At 38.1% G+C, this 14,051-nt stretch overlaps 1 protein-coding gene across 17 annotated transcripts in view; it reads right to left on the bottom strand.

Annotated features, from left to right (window-relative positions):
• The window catches only part of PPP3CB (protein phosphatase 3 catalytic subunit beta), a 76,871-nt gene that overhangs the window by 10,873 nt on the left and 51,947 nt on the right, over window positions 1-14,051 (bottom strand). For 8 of the 17 annotated variants that reach the window (XM_043519156.1, XM_043519157.1, XM_038409660.2 and 5 more), the window contains 2 exons: window positions 5,309-5,338; window positions 2,021-3,700 (listed from right to left, as the gene is read on the bottom strand). In XM_043519156.1, coding sequence (XP_043375091.1) covers window positions 3,522-3,700; window positions 5,309-5,338 — 209 coding nt within the window. In that variant the 3' untranslated portion in view covers window positions 2,021-3,521. Of the gene's footprint in view, window positions 1-1,422; window positions 1,486-2,020; window positions 3,701-5,308; window positions 5,339-14,051 lie in introns of those variants that run through there. The other 9 variants (XM_038409666.2, XM_043519161.1, XM_043519162.1 and 6 more) reach the window with 2 other exon arrangements.

A 14,051-nucleotide genomic window follows, 5' to 3' on the forward strand; every position in this document is an offset into this window, starting at 1 on the left:
TTACAGTGTGTATGGTAACACCCCTTGTTTCATGTTCTCTGTATATAAATCTCCCCACTGTATTTTCCACTGTATCATCCAATGAAGTGAGCTGTAGCTCACAAAAGCTTATGCTCAAATAAATTTGTCTCTAAGGTGCCACAAGTACTCCTTTTCTTTGTGCGGATACAGACTAACACGGCTGCTACTCAAACAGAGCAAGTTGAGACCACGCAACTTTTAACAGGCTTTTAATATTTTCAAATTACTTTAGGCTTTGGTGTTGCTCTCCACACATGCTGGGATCATCGTAAAACTTGGGATTGTATTCACAGAGAGAATGCAGTTTTAATTGGATTGTATTTTGCACGTGTGTATGTGTGTGTATGTGTGTGTCTCTCACACACACACACACACACACACACACACACACACACACACACGTGTGTAGAATATTACCTGATCAAAACTGGTCACAGAGAATCAATCAGTTAAAGACAATTGGCTGAGGACTAGTGGATTTTTCCAATTCACACCATCAAAAAGGCAGCACTGGCAGACCATTGTCTAGGTTAAATTTGTATACCTAGGCCCCTACCAAATTCACAGCCATGAAAAATGCATCATAGACCATGAAATCTGGTCTTGTGTGTGCTTTTACCCTATACTATACAGATTTCATGGCAGGACCCCAGTGTTTCTCAAATTGGGGGTCTTGACCCAAAAGGGAGTTGGGGGGGGTCACAAGGTTATTTTAGAGGGGTCATGATATTGCCACCCTTACTTCTGCTCTGCCTTCAGGACTTGGCGACCAGAGAACAGCTGCTATTGGCCAGGCGCCCAGCTCTGAAAGCAGCGTCCTGCCAGCAGCAGTACAGAAGTAAGAGTGGCAATACCATACCATGGCACCTTTAGTTCTGCGCTGCTGCCTTCAGAGCTGGATGGCCAGAGAGTGGCAGCTGCTGACTGAAGTCACAGCTCTGCAGGCAGTAGCGCAGAAGTAAAGTTGGCAATACCATATCATTCACTCTTACTTGTGCACTGCTGCTGGTGGCGGTGGCTCTGCCTTCAGAGCTGGGCTCCCAGCTAGCAACCACTGCTCTTCAGTTGCCCAGCTCTGAAGACAGCACCGCTGCCAGCAGCAGTGCAGAAGGGTAGCAGTACTGCAACCCCCCCTACAATAACCTTGTGACACCCCTCCCCTCCCCACTCCTTTTCTGGTCAGGATCCCTACAATTACATCATGAAATTTCAGATTTAAATAGCTGAAATCATGAAATTTATTATTTTTAAAATCCTATGACTGTGAAATTGATCAAAATGGACCATGAATTTGGTAGGCCCCTATTTATACACGTATGATACTGGTGCAAATTTTGCTCTGTCCCAATGTCATCTATCAGACACTACATAGCCCATGAATTATGTCTACTGATAACTTACCTTTGTTTGTCACTTGGTCTTCTGTGTTCAGATTGTTCATCACTATTTCCAATTAAACTGCATCTAAAATAAATAAAGTAAAACCAGAATAGGTTCAGTTCAGAATATACCACAGTCTTTAGTAGATTTTCTCATTTACCTTCAACCAAAACAGACTAGCAAGATTCAACCTTATATTATCAGCTACTGACTCTCAAATAAGCCACCTTACTTGACATCACAAATGGTCATTCACAACCACTGAGCAAATACAAAAGGCATCAATAATGAACAGCTTTTTTTTAAAAAAAAAAACTTGAATGAACCCTAATATTGACCTTCCTTGTAGGTTTGTACAAATCATCACTGGATGTCAAATTTAATGTAGAGAAAAATTCTGAAGTATTTTATTTGCAAGAACTCACTAAACAAAAATTAGCAAAATAAATGGAAGCAGAAATTCAAGATGACAATTTAAGCTTCAATTATATTGCTGTAAAGTATTGCTTTAAAGCTGAATTAAGTGACCATTTACACTATACCCATTTTTTTGCCAATTAAAAATGATTTAGAAAATACTGTTCAAAACAAAACAAAAACACGATGCTAGAAGCAGCAGCCCATGCACAAAATTTATTGTGTGCTACTGTTTATAAAATACTTGAATAGTTCGGAACATGCATAAAATTTTCAACTTAGACAGGGGTTTCTACAGATTGTACTTTATGGCAAACAAAAAGGGAGATGAACTCTAGTGACTTAAGTTTCAAGTTGTGTTCCAGGGGATGAGAAAGGTAGGTAGCAAATGTCAAAATATATAACAAAGTACAGTGGCAATCAGTACAGTTCATTATTTGTGAACAAATCAGCATATGGTTTCAATTTTTAGTTTAACCAAGCAGTCCTGTAGCTAAAAAAACATGCAGTCTCAATTTTACACTTTCACTAATGCCTTAACAACTGAACAGAACAATTGCTTATGCGCTGCATTGCCTAAATAAAAATATTTCCATAACATTTTCAGTTTTCTTTATAGAATTAAGAAAAATAATAAAAAGCTTGCAGCTATTCAGCCTGGCCAGTGATTATTAGCTATTTAAGCAACTTTAACACTCACAATAAAGTAAAAGTACCCATAACATCTATATAACCTATAGACGTTGTTCCTGTACATCAGAGATCTATATATTAAATATTTGCAAAATGAAAACATGCATACACAAAATACAATGCCACGCTTTACAGACTTGATATGAATCAAAATGTACTTTAACATAATGTACAAAGTTCAATTAAAAGTACCTTAAAATTAACAATTGCATTATTTTTCAGACTTTTAAAATTTTAAATATATTTTAAATTCACGGTGGGGAGAGGAGTCTCAAAAGTTGGGCATAAAAGTTTCTACATTAAATATTTTAAAATCTGTGTTCAAGTAATAAACATTCCTACATAGAAATCTTCTGATAAGCTTTAACTAAAAAATACAGTGAATATAATACAGAATTAGCAACATCTAAGGAGTACACCTGAGGTCAGCATTTTACAGAATAACCAACTGCGATTTTTGGCATTTTTTTCATTTATTTAACATACACTTTTTGCAGCCTCAGATTTTTTTTTAAGACTATTCTAATCTATGTTTTTAAAGACACTTCATGAAACCAATGTCCATTAATAAATAGTAGCTCTTAGGGTTGTATTTGAAAGTCTGATTGGAAGAAAAAAAAAAAAAAACCTAGCTCTGCTGAAAAGAAAATCCCATTTTGTAAACTTAAAGTGTTGACTATGATAAGCATAAAATGCTAGTCTAGATGTGCTTTAGTGATAACAGCCCAACCATTTTCCCATAGCTCTCCTCAAGATTCAGCCAGCAATGTTGGAATTTCTGTAAATATATGAAGCATGCTCACAGATGTTCCGTCATCACTTATAGAGAGGGGCTGTTGCCTCAAAAGCATGATGGTTTGTCTTCAGCGGGATCAAGTTATGTTTTCCACATCATATTAAGTAGTCAATTTGACCGATTCCCCCTGGCTATTTCATCTGTTGTCATGTCAAAAAGCAGTAATCTAGGAATTCTCAGGCAAGACATACGAGTAAACCAGAAGTTGGTGTGGTCACTGTGCATTGTTGTTGCCAGTCCCATTGTTTCCATTGGCATTTGTTGTGTTTACAGAATTAATACCGTCTTGCTGAAGAGCATCTTTTCTTGGTGGCATTCTCTCATTGATCCTATCCAAACCTTTTGCCTCTTCAAAACTGCAGATTTTATGTTGCGGAGAAAATCCTCGTATTGCTTAATAAAATGCAAATTTCATAGGTCAGTAACAGAAAAATAAGTTGAAAGTATATACTTTTTCTAATAAAATGATTTAAAAAGACATCTAAGAAATTAGCCAAAGAAACTTCTATGGCTCTACAACTGAATTAATAAAAGCTTATCTAATGTGCTTTTCTAGAATGTTCAGTGGCAATCATGATTTCAACTGACAATCAAAATAGTATATGGCAAATATTTTTCAGTAAGAATCAAGGTGGCTTAAACCTACTTTGCTGCTGAGCACTCCTGGTGTGCTTAGTGCTAACAACTGCTTTGCTGTTGCGTGTATCAGGCTCATCTTAAAATCCCATTCACTTCAATGGAATGTCAATAAGCAGCTCAGCGAGTGCAGTGAAGGCAAAGCAGCACAAGTGTTTAAAAAAAAAAAAAAGCCTTCAGATTTTGCATACAAATCAAAGTCCTGATCCTGCAGTTTTCATGCAGGCAAAACTGCAGAATATGGCTCTAACTCTGTTCTAATCATGTGGATAGTTGAAATGGACACAACCACAGTCTTAGATGTCATCAGTTGGGCACTGCTTTAAAACAAGAAACTAGATATTACTCTTCTACACATCATTTTAAATGAAACAGGAAATGCCTTCTTACTAAGCTGCATTTAGATGTAAAAATGGCTGATCATATGAAAAGCCTGAAGTCTTAGGAACAAAATTTTCTGTTGTATGTGCGCGCGCAGTATCCACTGATTACAATGGAACAGAATTTGGCTCTTGATAACATTTTTGGATAGCTGACTTCCATAATGTAAAAAAAGTAGTCATTAAATGGTGTTTTGCGACCAAATCTGAAACATACTAAGGAGGGTCTCCTAATTGCTATGCTGTTTGTCGTTCACTTCATTTAACATTGTGATATAGGAAATAAAAATGTGTATATAAATGGCTCTTATTTACATACCCTAAAATTTTATGGAGTTTTTAACGACATTAATATTAACAAAGGGTGCCTGTACAGCAACATATTTGGTACAGCAGCATTGGCAACCCCTGTATTTTGTTATGCCTTTCATTGTCAGGTGTGTACACATACTATAAACAAATTTGGTCAGCAAACTACCCTCAAAATCACATAGTAAAAATAGGAACACTGTAATGATAGGTCTTGCACTACCAGATGTGTTATGGAAAGTAATGAAAAGATTAGATTTCAAGCCACTAAAAATAAACTTTATCAAAAGAAACATGCATAAATAACCCCCACCCCCAACTCAAAACTTATTTGCAACTGAATTCAGAAAAAACAAAATTCAACACTACCACTTTTTAAAGTCGTCAAGACACAAACCACATATCACAACATGCTTTACACAAATAAAAAGCAAAAAACTATTGCACATTTTGTAAAGAAACTGGGGGGAAAACAAAATGATTTCTCTGAAACATTATTAAAGGAAGTTATTATCCTAAGGCAAGAAATGAATGTTACATATAAAAAGGATGAATCAATACAGTTGATTCATCTCTGGTTGTGCAAGTTGAATGTAAGACTCATGCACACAGAATAGTTTTGAATTCCCGCCCAGACGCCACAGATCTCTGCCACTGGCAAAGACTCTGATCATACCTTTTTCAGCCTCAATTGCCTCTACTGTGGCTGTACAGAAGTGAGCAGATGCATGCAAAATGAATGAGAAAGATGAGGAGTGTAATATCGCATAGCAGAAAAGGCAATGATCACCCTAGCTCAGATCTGATTGCAAATATTTTTCAGTGAAAATTAAGACTATTTTTTAAACTGAAGAGAAGTGACTCCTATATCTCAAGCGACAGTTTATCAAATGCAACATTCATATAATGCAACTTAATCTACCTATTGTATGCAACTGGTCAATTATTTCTTTACGTAAAACTAACATACAACCCTAAATACTGTTAAGGTTAGGGGCATATTTTGGTTTCAACTAGGTTCTACAAATTCTTTGAAGGTCCATAGCACTTTACTGGACTCTATGTTACCAAGAAAGATGTTATAAAGGAGCAAAGTTAAGACTATCAGTGTTTTATTAGTAAAACAAAATACTAATTTAGTACAAATGGATTTTATCTTTTTATTTAATGTTTGAGACAATGGTTCTTGCACACATCTTTTGCACTCAGAAGCTGAACTCTCTACTTGGATTTTAGCACTGAATTCTAAGCAAAAAAGTGATGCTGTGATTCAAACTGAATTCATTAAAATGAAATTCAGGTATTAGAGCATACAAACAAAAATCTAACAAGTCACATTTACAAACTGCCAAACAGCAACTCGCATTTAGGGAAGTAAACCAAGATCTTTATAACCGGAGGAACTTTAGACAAACACACTCATATACTTCGGTGAATGGATGAATTTACAATGTCAACATTTCAAAGATCCATGCTATGTCTACCCTAGCACTTTTGTAGAAAAAGGGTATGAAAAAAACACCTCCCTGACCGAATGAGTTTTACCAACAGAAGTGCTGGTATGGACAGTGCTATGTTGGCGGAAGATGCCCTCCCACCGACACAGCTACCGCCGCTCAATGGGGGGTGGTTTAATTATGCCAATAGGAGAGCTCTCTCCCATCATCATAGAGCAGCTACATGGGAGACCATACAGGGGCATAGCTGCAGCGGTGCTACTGTAAGGTCTGTAGTGTAGACATAGCCCTGATTGATCAGTTAGTGTTTCTAAAGTTAAGTAGCTGTGTAAACATATATACTTTTTATATTTAAGGATTCTCCAAGTTCATATTTTGTAAAAAATATGAGTATACAATCTACAAAGTTGTCTGCCTTAATGCAAAATTATTAGGTCTAATAAGACTACCAATACCTTAGCCATCTTCTTCTAGTACAGCCTTGCTGCATAAACCACTTATTACTAAATCTTTACAGTGAAAAATTGAGTACATTTCACAAATGATCATAAGTAATTCTGTGCATCTCCCTTCCATCAATCCTACCTCCAGAACGGTCATTTAGAATCATAGAATTATAGAACTAGAAGGGACCTCGAGAGGTCATCTAGTCCAGTCCCCTGGACTCAAGACAGGACTAAGTATTATCTAGAACAGGGGTGAGCAAACTATGGCTAGCGCGCCGCATCCAGCCTGCCAGCCGTTTTAATCTGGCTCTCAAGCCCCCGGAAGGCTTGGGGTCAGGAGCCACTCCACATGGCTCCCGGAAGCAGCGGCATGGCCCCCCTGCAGCTTCTACGCATAGGGCCAGCCTGAGGGCTTCACTGTGCATGCTGCCCCTGCCCCAAGCGCCAGCACCGCAGGGGCAGTGCCTGCGCGCTGCCCAGCTGTGCCTCCGTATAGGAGCCAGAATGGGGACATGCTGTTGCTTCCGGAAGCTGCTTGAGGTAAGTGCCACTCAGAGCACCACCCTCCTACACCCCAAACTCCTTATCCCCAGCCCCACCCCACAGCCCGCCCCCACAACCGGAGCCCTCACGCCCCCCCCCCCGCACTCAACTCCCCCGCCTCAGCCCGGAGACCCCTCTCACACCCTGAACTCCTCATTTATGGCCGCACCCAAAACCAGAGCCCTCACCCCCTCCTGCACCCCAACCCCAATTTTGTGTGCATTCATGGCCCGCCATACAATTTCTATTCCCAGATGTGACCCTTGGGCCAAAAAGTTTGCCCACCCCGATCTAGACCATCCCTGACAGGTGTTTGTCCAACCTGCTATTAAAAATCCCCAATGATGGAGATTCCACAACCTCCCTAGTTCAGTGCTTAACCACTCTGACAGTTAGGAAGTTTTTCCTAATGTCCAACCTAAACCGCCCTTGTTGCAATTTAAGCCCATTGCTTCTTGTCCTTTCCTCAGAGGTTAAGAACAACAATTTTTCTCCCTCTGCTTTGTAACAACCTTTTATGTATTTGAAAACTGTTATGTCCCACCTCAGTCTTCTCTTCTCCAGACTAAACAAACCCAATTTTTTCAATCTTCCCTCATAGGTCATGATTTCTAGACCTTTAATCATTTTTGTTGCTCTTCTCTGGACTTTCTTCAATTTGTCCACATCTTTCCTGAAATGTGGCACCCAGAAGTTTAAGAAGTTTCTCCATTCAACAGACAGTTTACACAGTGCTAACAACTTGTTTGCTAAACTGGTTCTTAAGAAAAAAGCAATTGGAATGGAATAGATATTAAAGTAAATCTTGGGGAAGCAAGACAGAAATGATTAATTTGTGATTCGATCAGAACAGATTTTCAGAATTCTTTATATTAGTGAAATATAATTTGAGTAAGAAAATAAATAGAAAACAAATATATACATTACCTACATTATGATTTAAAATCACTGTTTTACAAATAATTACAATTTTTACAGTGTTGCTTTGGAAAATGTGTCTTATAAAATAGTCATCTGTATTAATACCTTGTATGCATAATACAGTACTTTTACAACCTTTATATTTAGAGTTACAAAAAGCTTCCTGTCCTCAAATGCAAAGAGACGATATCTCAGGATTAAGTCAAATAGCCACTTGTATGTGAATGGTTATTTTCCATGTTTATGAGGAAAAAAAATGTTCCCAAATAGCAAAAATTTAACTATTTTTAGGAATATCTTAAAAGCTAACCAAACATATAATTCCTTTTTATCTTTTTATTCTTCCAGTTTGCCAAAAATACAGCACTAAACCTCTCTCCATCATTTCTTGTTACCCATGAGGCCTTTGTTTTCAATCTTTTTCCTAAAAGATCACGGATACTGCTTGGCCTCTGTAAATTATGTAGTTTTGTCATACATACAAATTTCAAAACCTATTACCTAATTAATTCTACTTTCCCCGTTATTTCAGAGAGATATCAGGATATATATATATAATTGATTTGAAATAAGAAAGGCAGTTTGTTACACTAAGCATAAAGGAACAAACCCATTGGAAAATACAACTGCTTTTAAAATATAACAAAGAAAAACAATTTATAACATTTTAACTCAGATTCTCTAAATTACAAATGAAATCCTTAATAAACTCTGATACACCTAGCAACAGAACCACAGCATATTAATAGGTCCAACTCTGAAATCCTTACTGAAGCAAAATTCTCAGTTAGCTTAACAGGGAATTCTAAATAAGGACATTCAAGGAAAGATGGCATGATATTTTATATCTTCTGCAGTTCTAAGACTCCCCTGTTAATAAAAAGTCAGAGCTGATGCAACATCTAGGCCAATAAAAAAGCCTCTTCCCAGTCCTCTGAGTAATGATCAGATTGGTATCCAAGGGCTAAGATCAGCAAAGCACTTGATCAGTCCAACTGATTTCACTGGGACTACTCACAAGCTTAAAGTTAGGCATGTGCTTATGTTTCTTGCTGAATCAGGATTTCGGTTAATCAGAATGCTAAATCCCATTCAAATTAGGACCATCAAGCGATTAAAAAATTAATCATGATTAATCTCGCTGTTAAACAATAATAGAATATTATTGATTTAAATATTTTTGGATGTTTTCTACATTTTCAAATATATTGATTTCAATTACAACACAGAATACAAAGTGTACACTGCTCACTTTATATTTATTTTTTATTACAAACATTTGCACTGTAAAAAAGAAACTTCAATTCACCTCATTGAAGTACTGTAGTGCAATCTCTATCACGAAAGTTGAACTTACAAATGTAGAATTATGTAAAAAAATACAACTGCACTTAACAAGAAAATAATGTAAAACTTTAGAGCCTACAAGTCCACTCAGTCCTACTTCTTGTTCAGCCAATCAATCACTCAGACAAACAAGCATTCAGTGTTGGGGGAAGACAGGGGAGGGAGGAAGTAAGCAATAATCTGCGCAGGAGGATGACGACGAAGCTGTCTTGCTGCTGCCTCTGGAAGGGTGGTTTCTGGTACTGGTCTCAACAGGCTCACTTCCTTTTATTGAGCTAGGTGGGCTCCCTTCAGCTGAGCAAGCCTTTGCTTGCAAATAATGGTGGATTTTACCTCAGGGACTGCTCATACTGTAGGGGAGGAGAAACTGGTGCAGGGAAGCTGAGCTCACCAGGCTATGTTCTCTATGCGGTACCCTTGGAGTGAGCAGCCAGCTAGGGGCAATGGCGCACGACGCACGGGGGTTGGTCCTGGGAGCGAGGGGCAGGCCAGGAACAACCCCGGGCTGGCTAGGGTGACGATACATCTCATTTTGGCCGGGACAGTCCCCTTTTTCAGCTCTGTCCTGGCTGTCACTACTTCTTCCGCCAAAACTGGGTATTTGTCCCATCTGCAAGGCAGAGTAGAGAGAGGTGGCTGTTGTCTGGGGATCAGCTGAAGGTAGCAGAGCCTGCCAGCAGGAAACTGGAGAAATTTGCTGCTGGCAGGCAGTGCTGGCTTCAGAGCTGACCCCTGGGTGGTGCAGAGCTGGGGGAGTGGGGCGGCAAATCAGCCTCAGCTGGGGAAGGCGCAGAGCTCGGGCGGGGGGGGGGGGGGGGGAAAATCAGCCTCAGCCAGGGGAAGGGAGGGGGGAAATCAGCCTCAGCTGGGGGAGGCATGGAGCTTTGGGTGGGCAAGCAGCACAGGGGAGGAGGGGGCAGACAGCACAGGTTTTGGGCAGAGGGGTCAGTCCCAGCCCTGGCTAGCATGGGGGGGAGGGGTCAACCCCAGCCCTAGCCGTGGGCGGCATGGGGCTTGGGGGGGTGGGGTGCCCCTGAGCTCAGGATGGAGGTCAGTCACAGCCTTGGGCGGCACAGGGGGAGGGGGACACCCCACCGTAGGCAGTGCAAAGATCAAGAGGCAGCACCAGCTGCGGGAAGCATTACAGCTCAGCCCCAGCTGCGGGTAGCACAGGGTGGTTGGGGGGGTCAGGAGGCATGGGGAGGGTGGTTCCAACGAGCCCTGCAAAGGAGAGGAGGCGCTCCAGCGAGTCTCTGGCTGTCCTGTTTTTACTTTAAAAATGCAGGGATGAGAACTACCTTACTTTCTGAAGCCTCGTCTCTTCCTGCCCTCTGGTGGCGGCTTGTGTAACTGCGCTTGACCAAACAGGTTTCTCAGAGCAGCTCATGCTGCCCTCTCGCCCACAGGGTCTGCGATTAATGCGTGTTAAAAATATTAACATGCGTTAATCGTAGGTGTTAACAGCAGTTAACTGACAGCCCTAATTCAAATAAATGGTGACAACTTCATTCCACTGAATAAACGGCACTAGAAAAGTTACATCTTACAGCATCATTAAAATAATGAAGCACAAGTGAAATCAAGTTGCCTGAATTTGCTCATGTAAGCAGTATACTATTAAATGCTTAACTCCACTTCACATAAAAAATGTTCCGAACAGACAAAGGCAATGTTACCCAAAATACCTTCCCCTTTAAAAATTTATCTCAATACTAACAACCTTGAATTCCACTCAATCTCTCTTCCGGAAATGAATCCAGGTGTTTTTCAAATGGTTAATATGCTCACTTCCTTTTGCGTGATATAGTTATGCTGTTATTCCCAATTTACTCTAATATTCAGGTTGTTTCCTCTGCTCTTCTCAGCAATAAATATATGTCTATTGACAATACCCCTTACATGATGCTTAGAATTTATGTTGTTACACCTCGGCCTCTTCTGTTTTGCAATGAGAATCAGTTTATTTAATCCTTCCTCACAATTTAGATACTTCAGACTGGGTATCATTTTAGGTTCCCTATTCTGCATTCTATCCCAAATAATCAGCTCTTCCCCCAGGGGCCAACCCTGAGCAAATTATTTCAGGTACATTGACAGGGTACTAATATCATCTGGGTTTTTTACCATCGTAGTCTCTTCTAATAACTTACTACAGAGTTTATTGTCCCTTTAAGGAATGTTGTGTCCATTTTTCGTTTGATCTCAAAACGAAAGAGTTCTGACCGAAAGTATTTCTTGCCAAAAATCTGAAGTTGGGTCCAAATTACATTTCTGAAGCTCCAATTCAAACCTGCTTAATTTGGTTTATTTATATCTGTGTTTGTACTTAAAGTAAATATTAATTTTACAAATATATCTGGATATACTACCTATTCTGATAAAAAAAGTTTCAGCCCAAATCACTTGAACCACATACACCCCACTAAAATACAAACTACACAGTTGAAGCAGATTGAGCCTTGACTATGCAAATAGATGATTTTTCCAATCAACACGAGAACTTCGCTAATTAACATTAATTGACCATTACTGAATTCTGTGAACTAGCAAGTAAACAAATATAACAGAAGAGCAAGGATTATACGTCACAAAATATGCTTTGTTCATTTATTTTCTCAAATGTAGTTTAGCTGTAATTATTTATGACATTTCATACTATACTGGTAAATATATGGTATTTTGTAAAAAAAAAAAAAATGAAATCTTTTCAATGTGAAACCTCACTATAGCATTGGCTAATAAATATTTGGTTCTATTATAGTTGTTTTACTTCAGAACTTTCCCTTTTGTAGTTTGGAAACTGTGTTGTATTTATATTCAAAATCTTTAATAGGTTCTGTTTAAAAGATGCATACATATTAGTACAAGAGAAAAATCTAATTAAATTGGTGCATATTGATCAGTAAAAACTAAAATATTATATTTTAAGAAAAGTTAACAATTGGATTATTTTGAAACAGTGAAACAAGAATGAAATAGCTAATGGACTGATTCAGTGTATCAAGGAATACCACAATAAAGCATTCTCAAGTCAGTGGAAAAAAAAACACTCCTTCCCCCACAAAAAAAACAAACCCTCTTTTGCATACTTTCCAAATGTCCAGCTTTCTCCTCTAGTGGTAATATGTTGCATGCGTTACATTAACAAAACATTTTTTTTCTAGTCAGTTTGATCCTCTCTCTGGTGTTTATAATGCAATATGAAGAAAAACTGGGAAATGAGGGAGAGGAAATTAGAGCACAGACAATTTAAAAAAACAACAACAAATCAACAAAAACACAAACAAACTATAACGTATTCTTTTGGAATGCTCTGGATGGATTGAGGAACAGACACCATTAGTTATAGACAACATTCACAAAACAATAACATACATAAATGGAACATAGAAACTTAACCTGTAGACATCATGAACCCATCAAAAAGTTTTTTAAAAATGTGACATTTATATTTCAAAACTATTAAAGAAGAACTCTGATAAATTAATTGAAAGTTCAATAAAAGGTTTTAAAAAAACCTGATTTGAAATTTCTGAATTTTTCTTTATGAGTATCTAAATTTCAAAATGACAAAGCAGCTACTCTTGGAAAATAGATTGTGTAAAAATGGGATTCTGTTCATATATTAAAATCATTCAATACTGCTAGAAATCAGTGCCCAGATAGTGTTTGGTACTATACAAATGCCCAAGACAGAAAGTTGGAATGCATTCAAGTAATTTATGCTTAAGAGTGCTGCATGTGTGAAGTCCAGCTTCCAACCTGATATTTTAATTATCCACCACAATGAACATAAATTTGGACTTCATCCTTTTGACATATTTTGTAAGAATTCATAACATTTCTCCTATGTCTAGTTAATCTGTTATGGTCTTCTGAAAAGATGATTCCATGTTTAAACAAAAACAAAAAAACAAAAAAAATCAACTTTTACAAAAACATTCAATGAGCCAGATTACAGGTATATTTCGTGTAGCATTCTTTTTATTTTCATGCAAAAATATATGCACACTTAACACCCTTTGATTTTGACTTATTTACAAGATTTAAATTCAATCCCTTTATTCTCAACTGATTTTATAACAATTACTGAATATTTTCAATTACATTAATCTCCAAAATGCACAGACAATGTGCAGCAGGAAATGCAGCAAGCCTCAAAAATAAGGTGCTACACCGTTGCTTCTACATCAAGAGACAGACAAGTAGCTGGGAGAGTGGTTTAATTTTAACACTTATACAGACATACAGCTATACCTAGAGAGAGACAGACAGATCTAAGAAAGCAGCTACATCTGCAGAGGAAGGAAACGGCATGTTACAAGGACAATTCAGGGAAGTTAATTATACATAGAACATTTGACAAACAACACAAAGAACAAACTTTGGCATTAATTCCCAGGGTACAAAACACAGCACATGTCAATCTGTCAATGAAGTGAAAAACGAAGCTCAGCAGCCTGCAGCTGTTTGTTAATACTAGCATCAAAAAAGTATTTGACATTTACCAATTAAAACTAGTATCATCTCTGTAATAGAACTATTTAAATGAAAAGTGGACAAGTAAAAAATGAAGAATTACATTGCACTTTCTGTAATGTAATGACCAAATGACTCTAGATTTCATTATCAGCTCTATACAGTCACCCCACATCTGAGACACTTGTGCCACCTAAAAATTTTTAAATTAAGGAAACTCAGACTG

The sequence above is a fragment of the Dermochelys coriacea genome, chromosome 7, assembly GCF_009764565.3.
Source record: "Dermochelys coriacea isolate rDerCor1 chromosome 7, rDerCor1.pri.v4, whole genome shotgun sequence".
Classification (NCBI taxonomy): Eukaryota; Metazoa; Chordata; order Testudines; family Dermochelyidae; genus Dermochelys; species Dermochelys coriacea.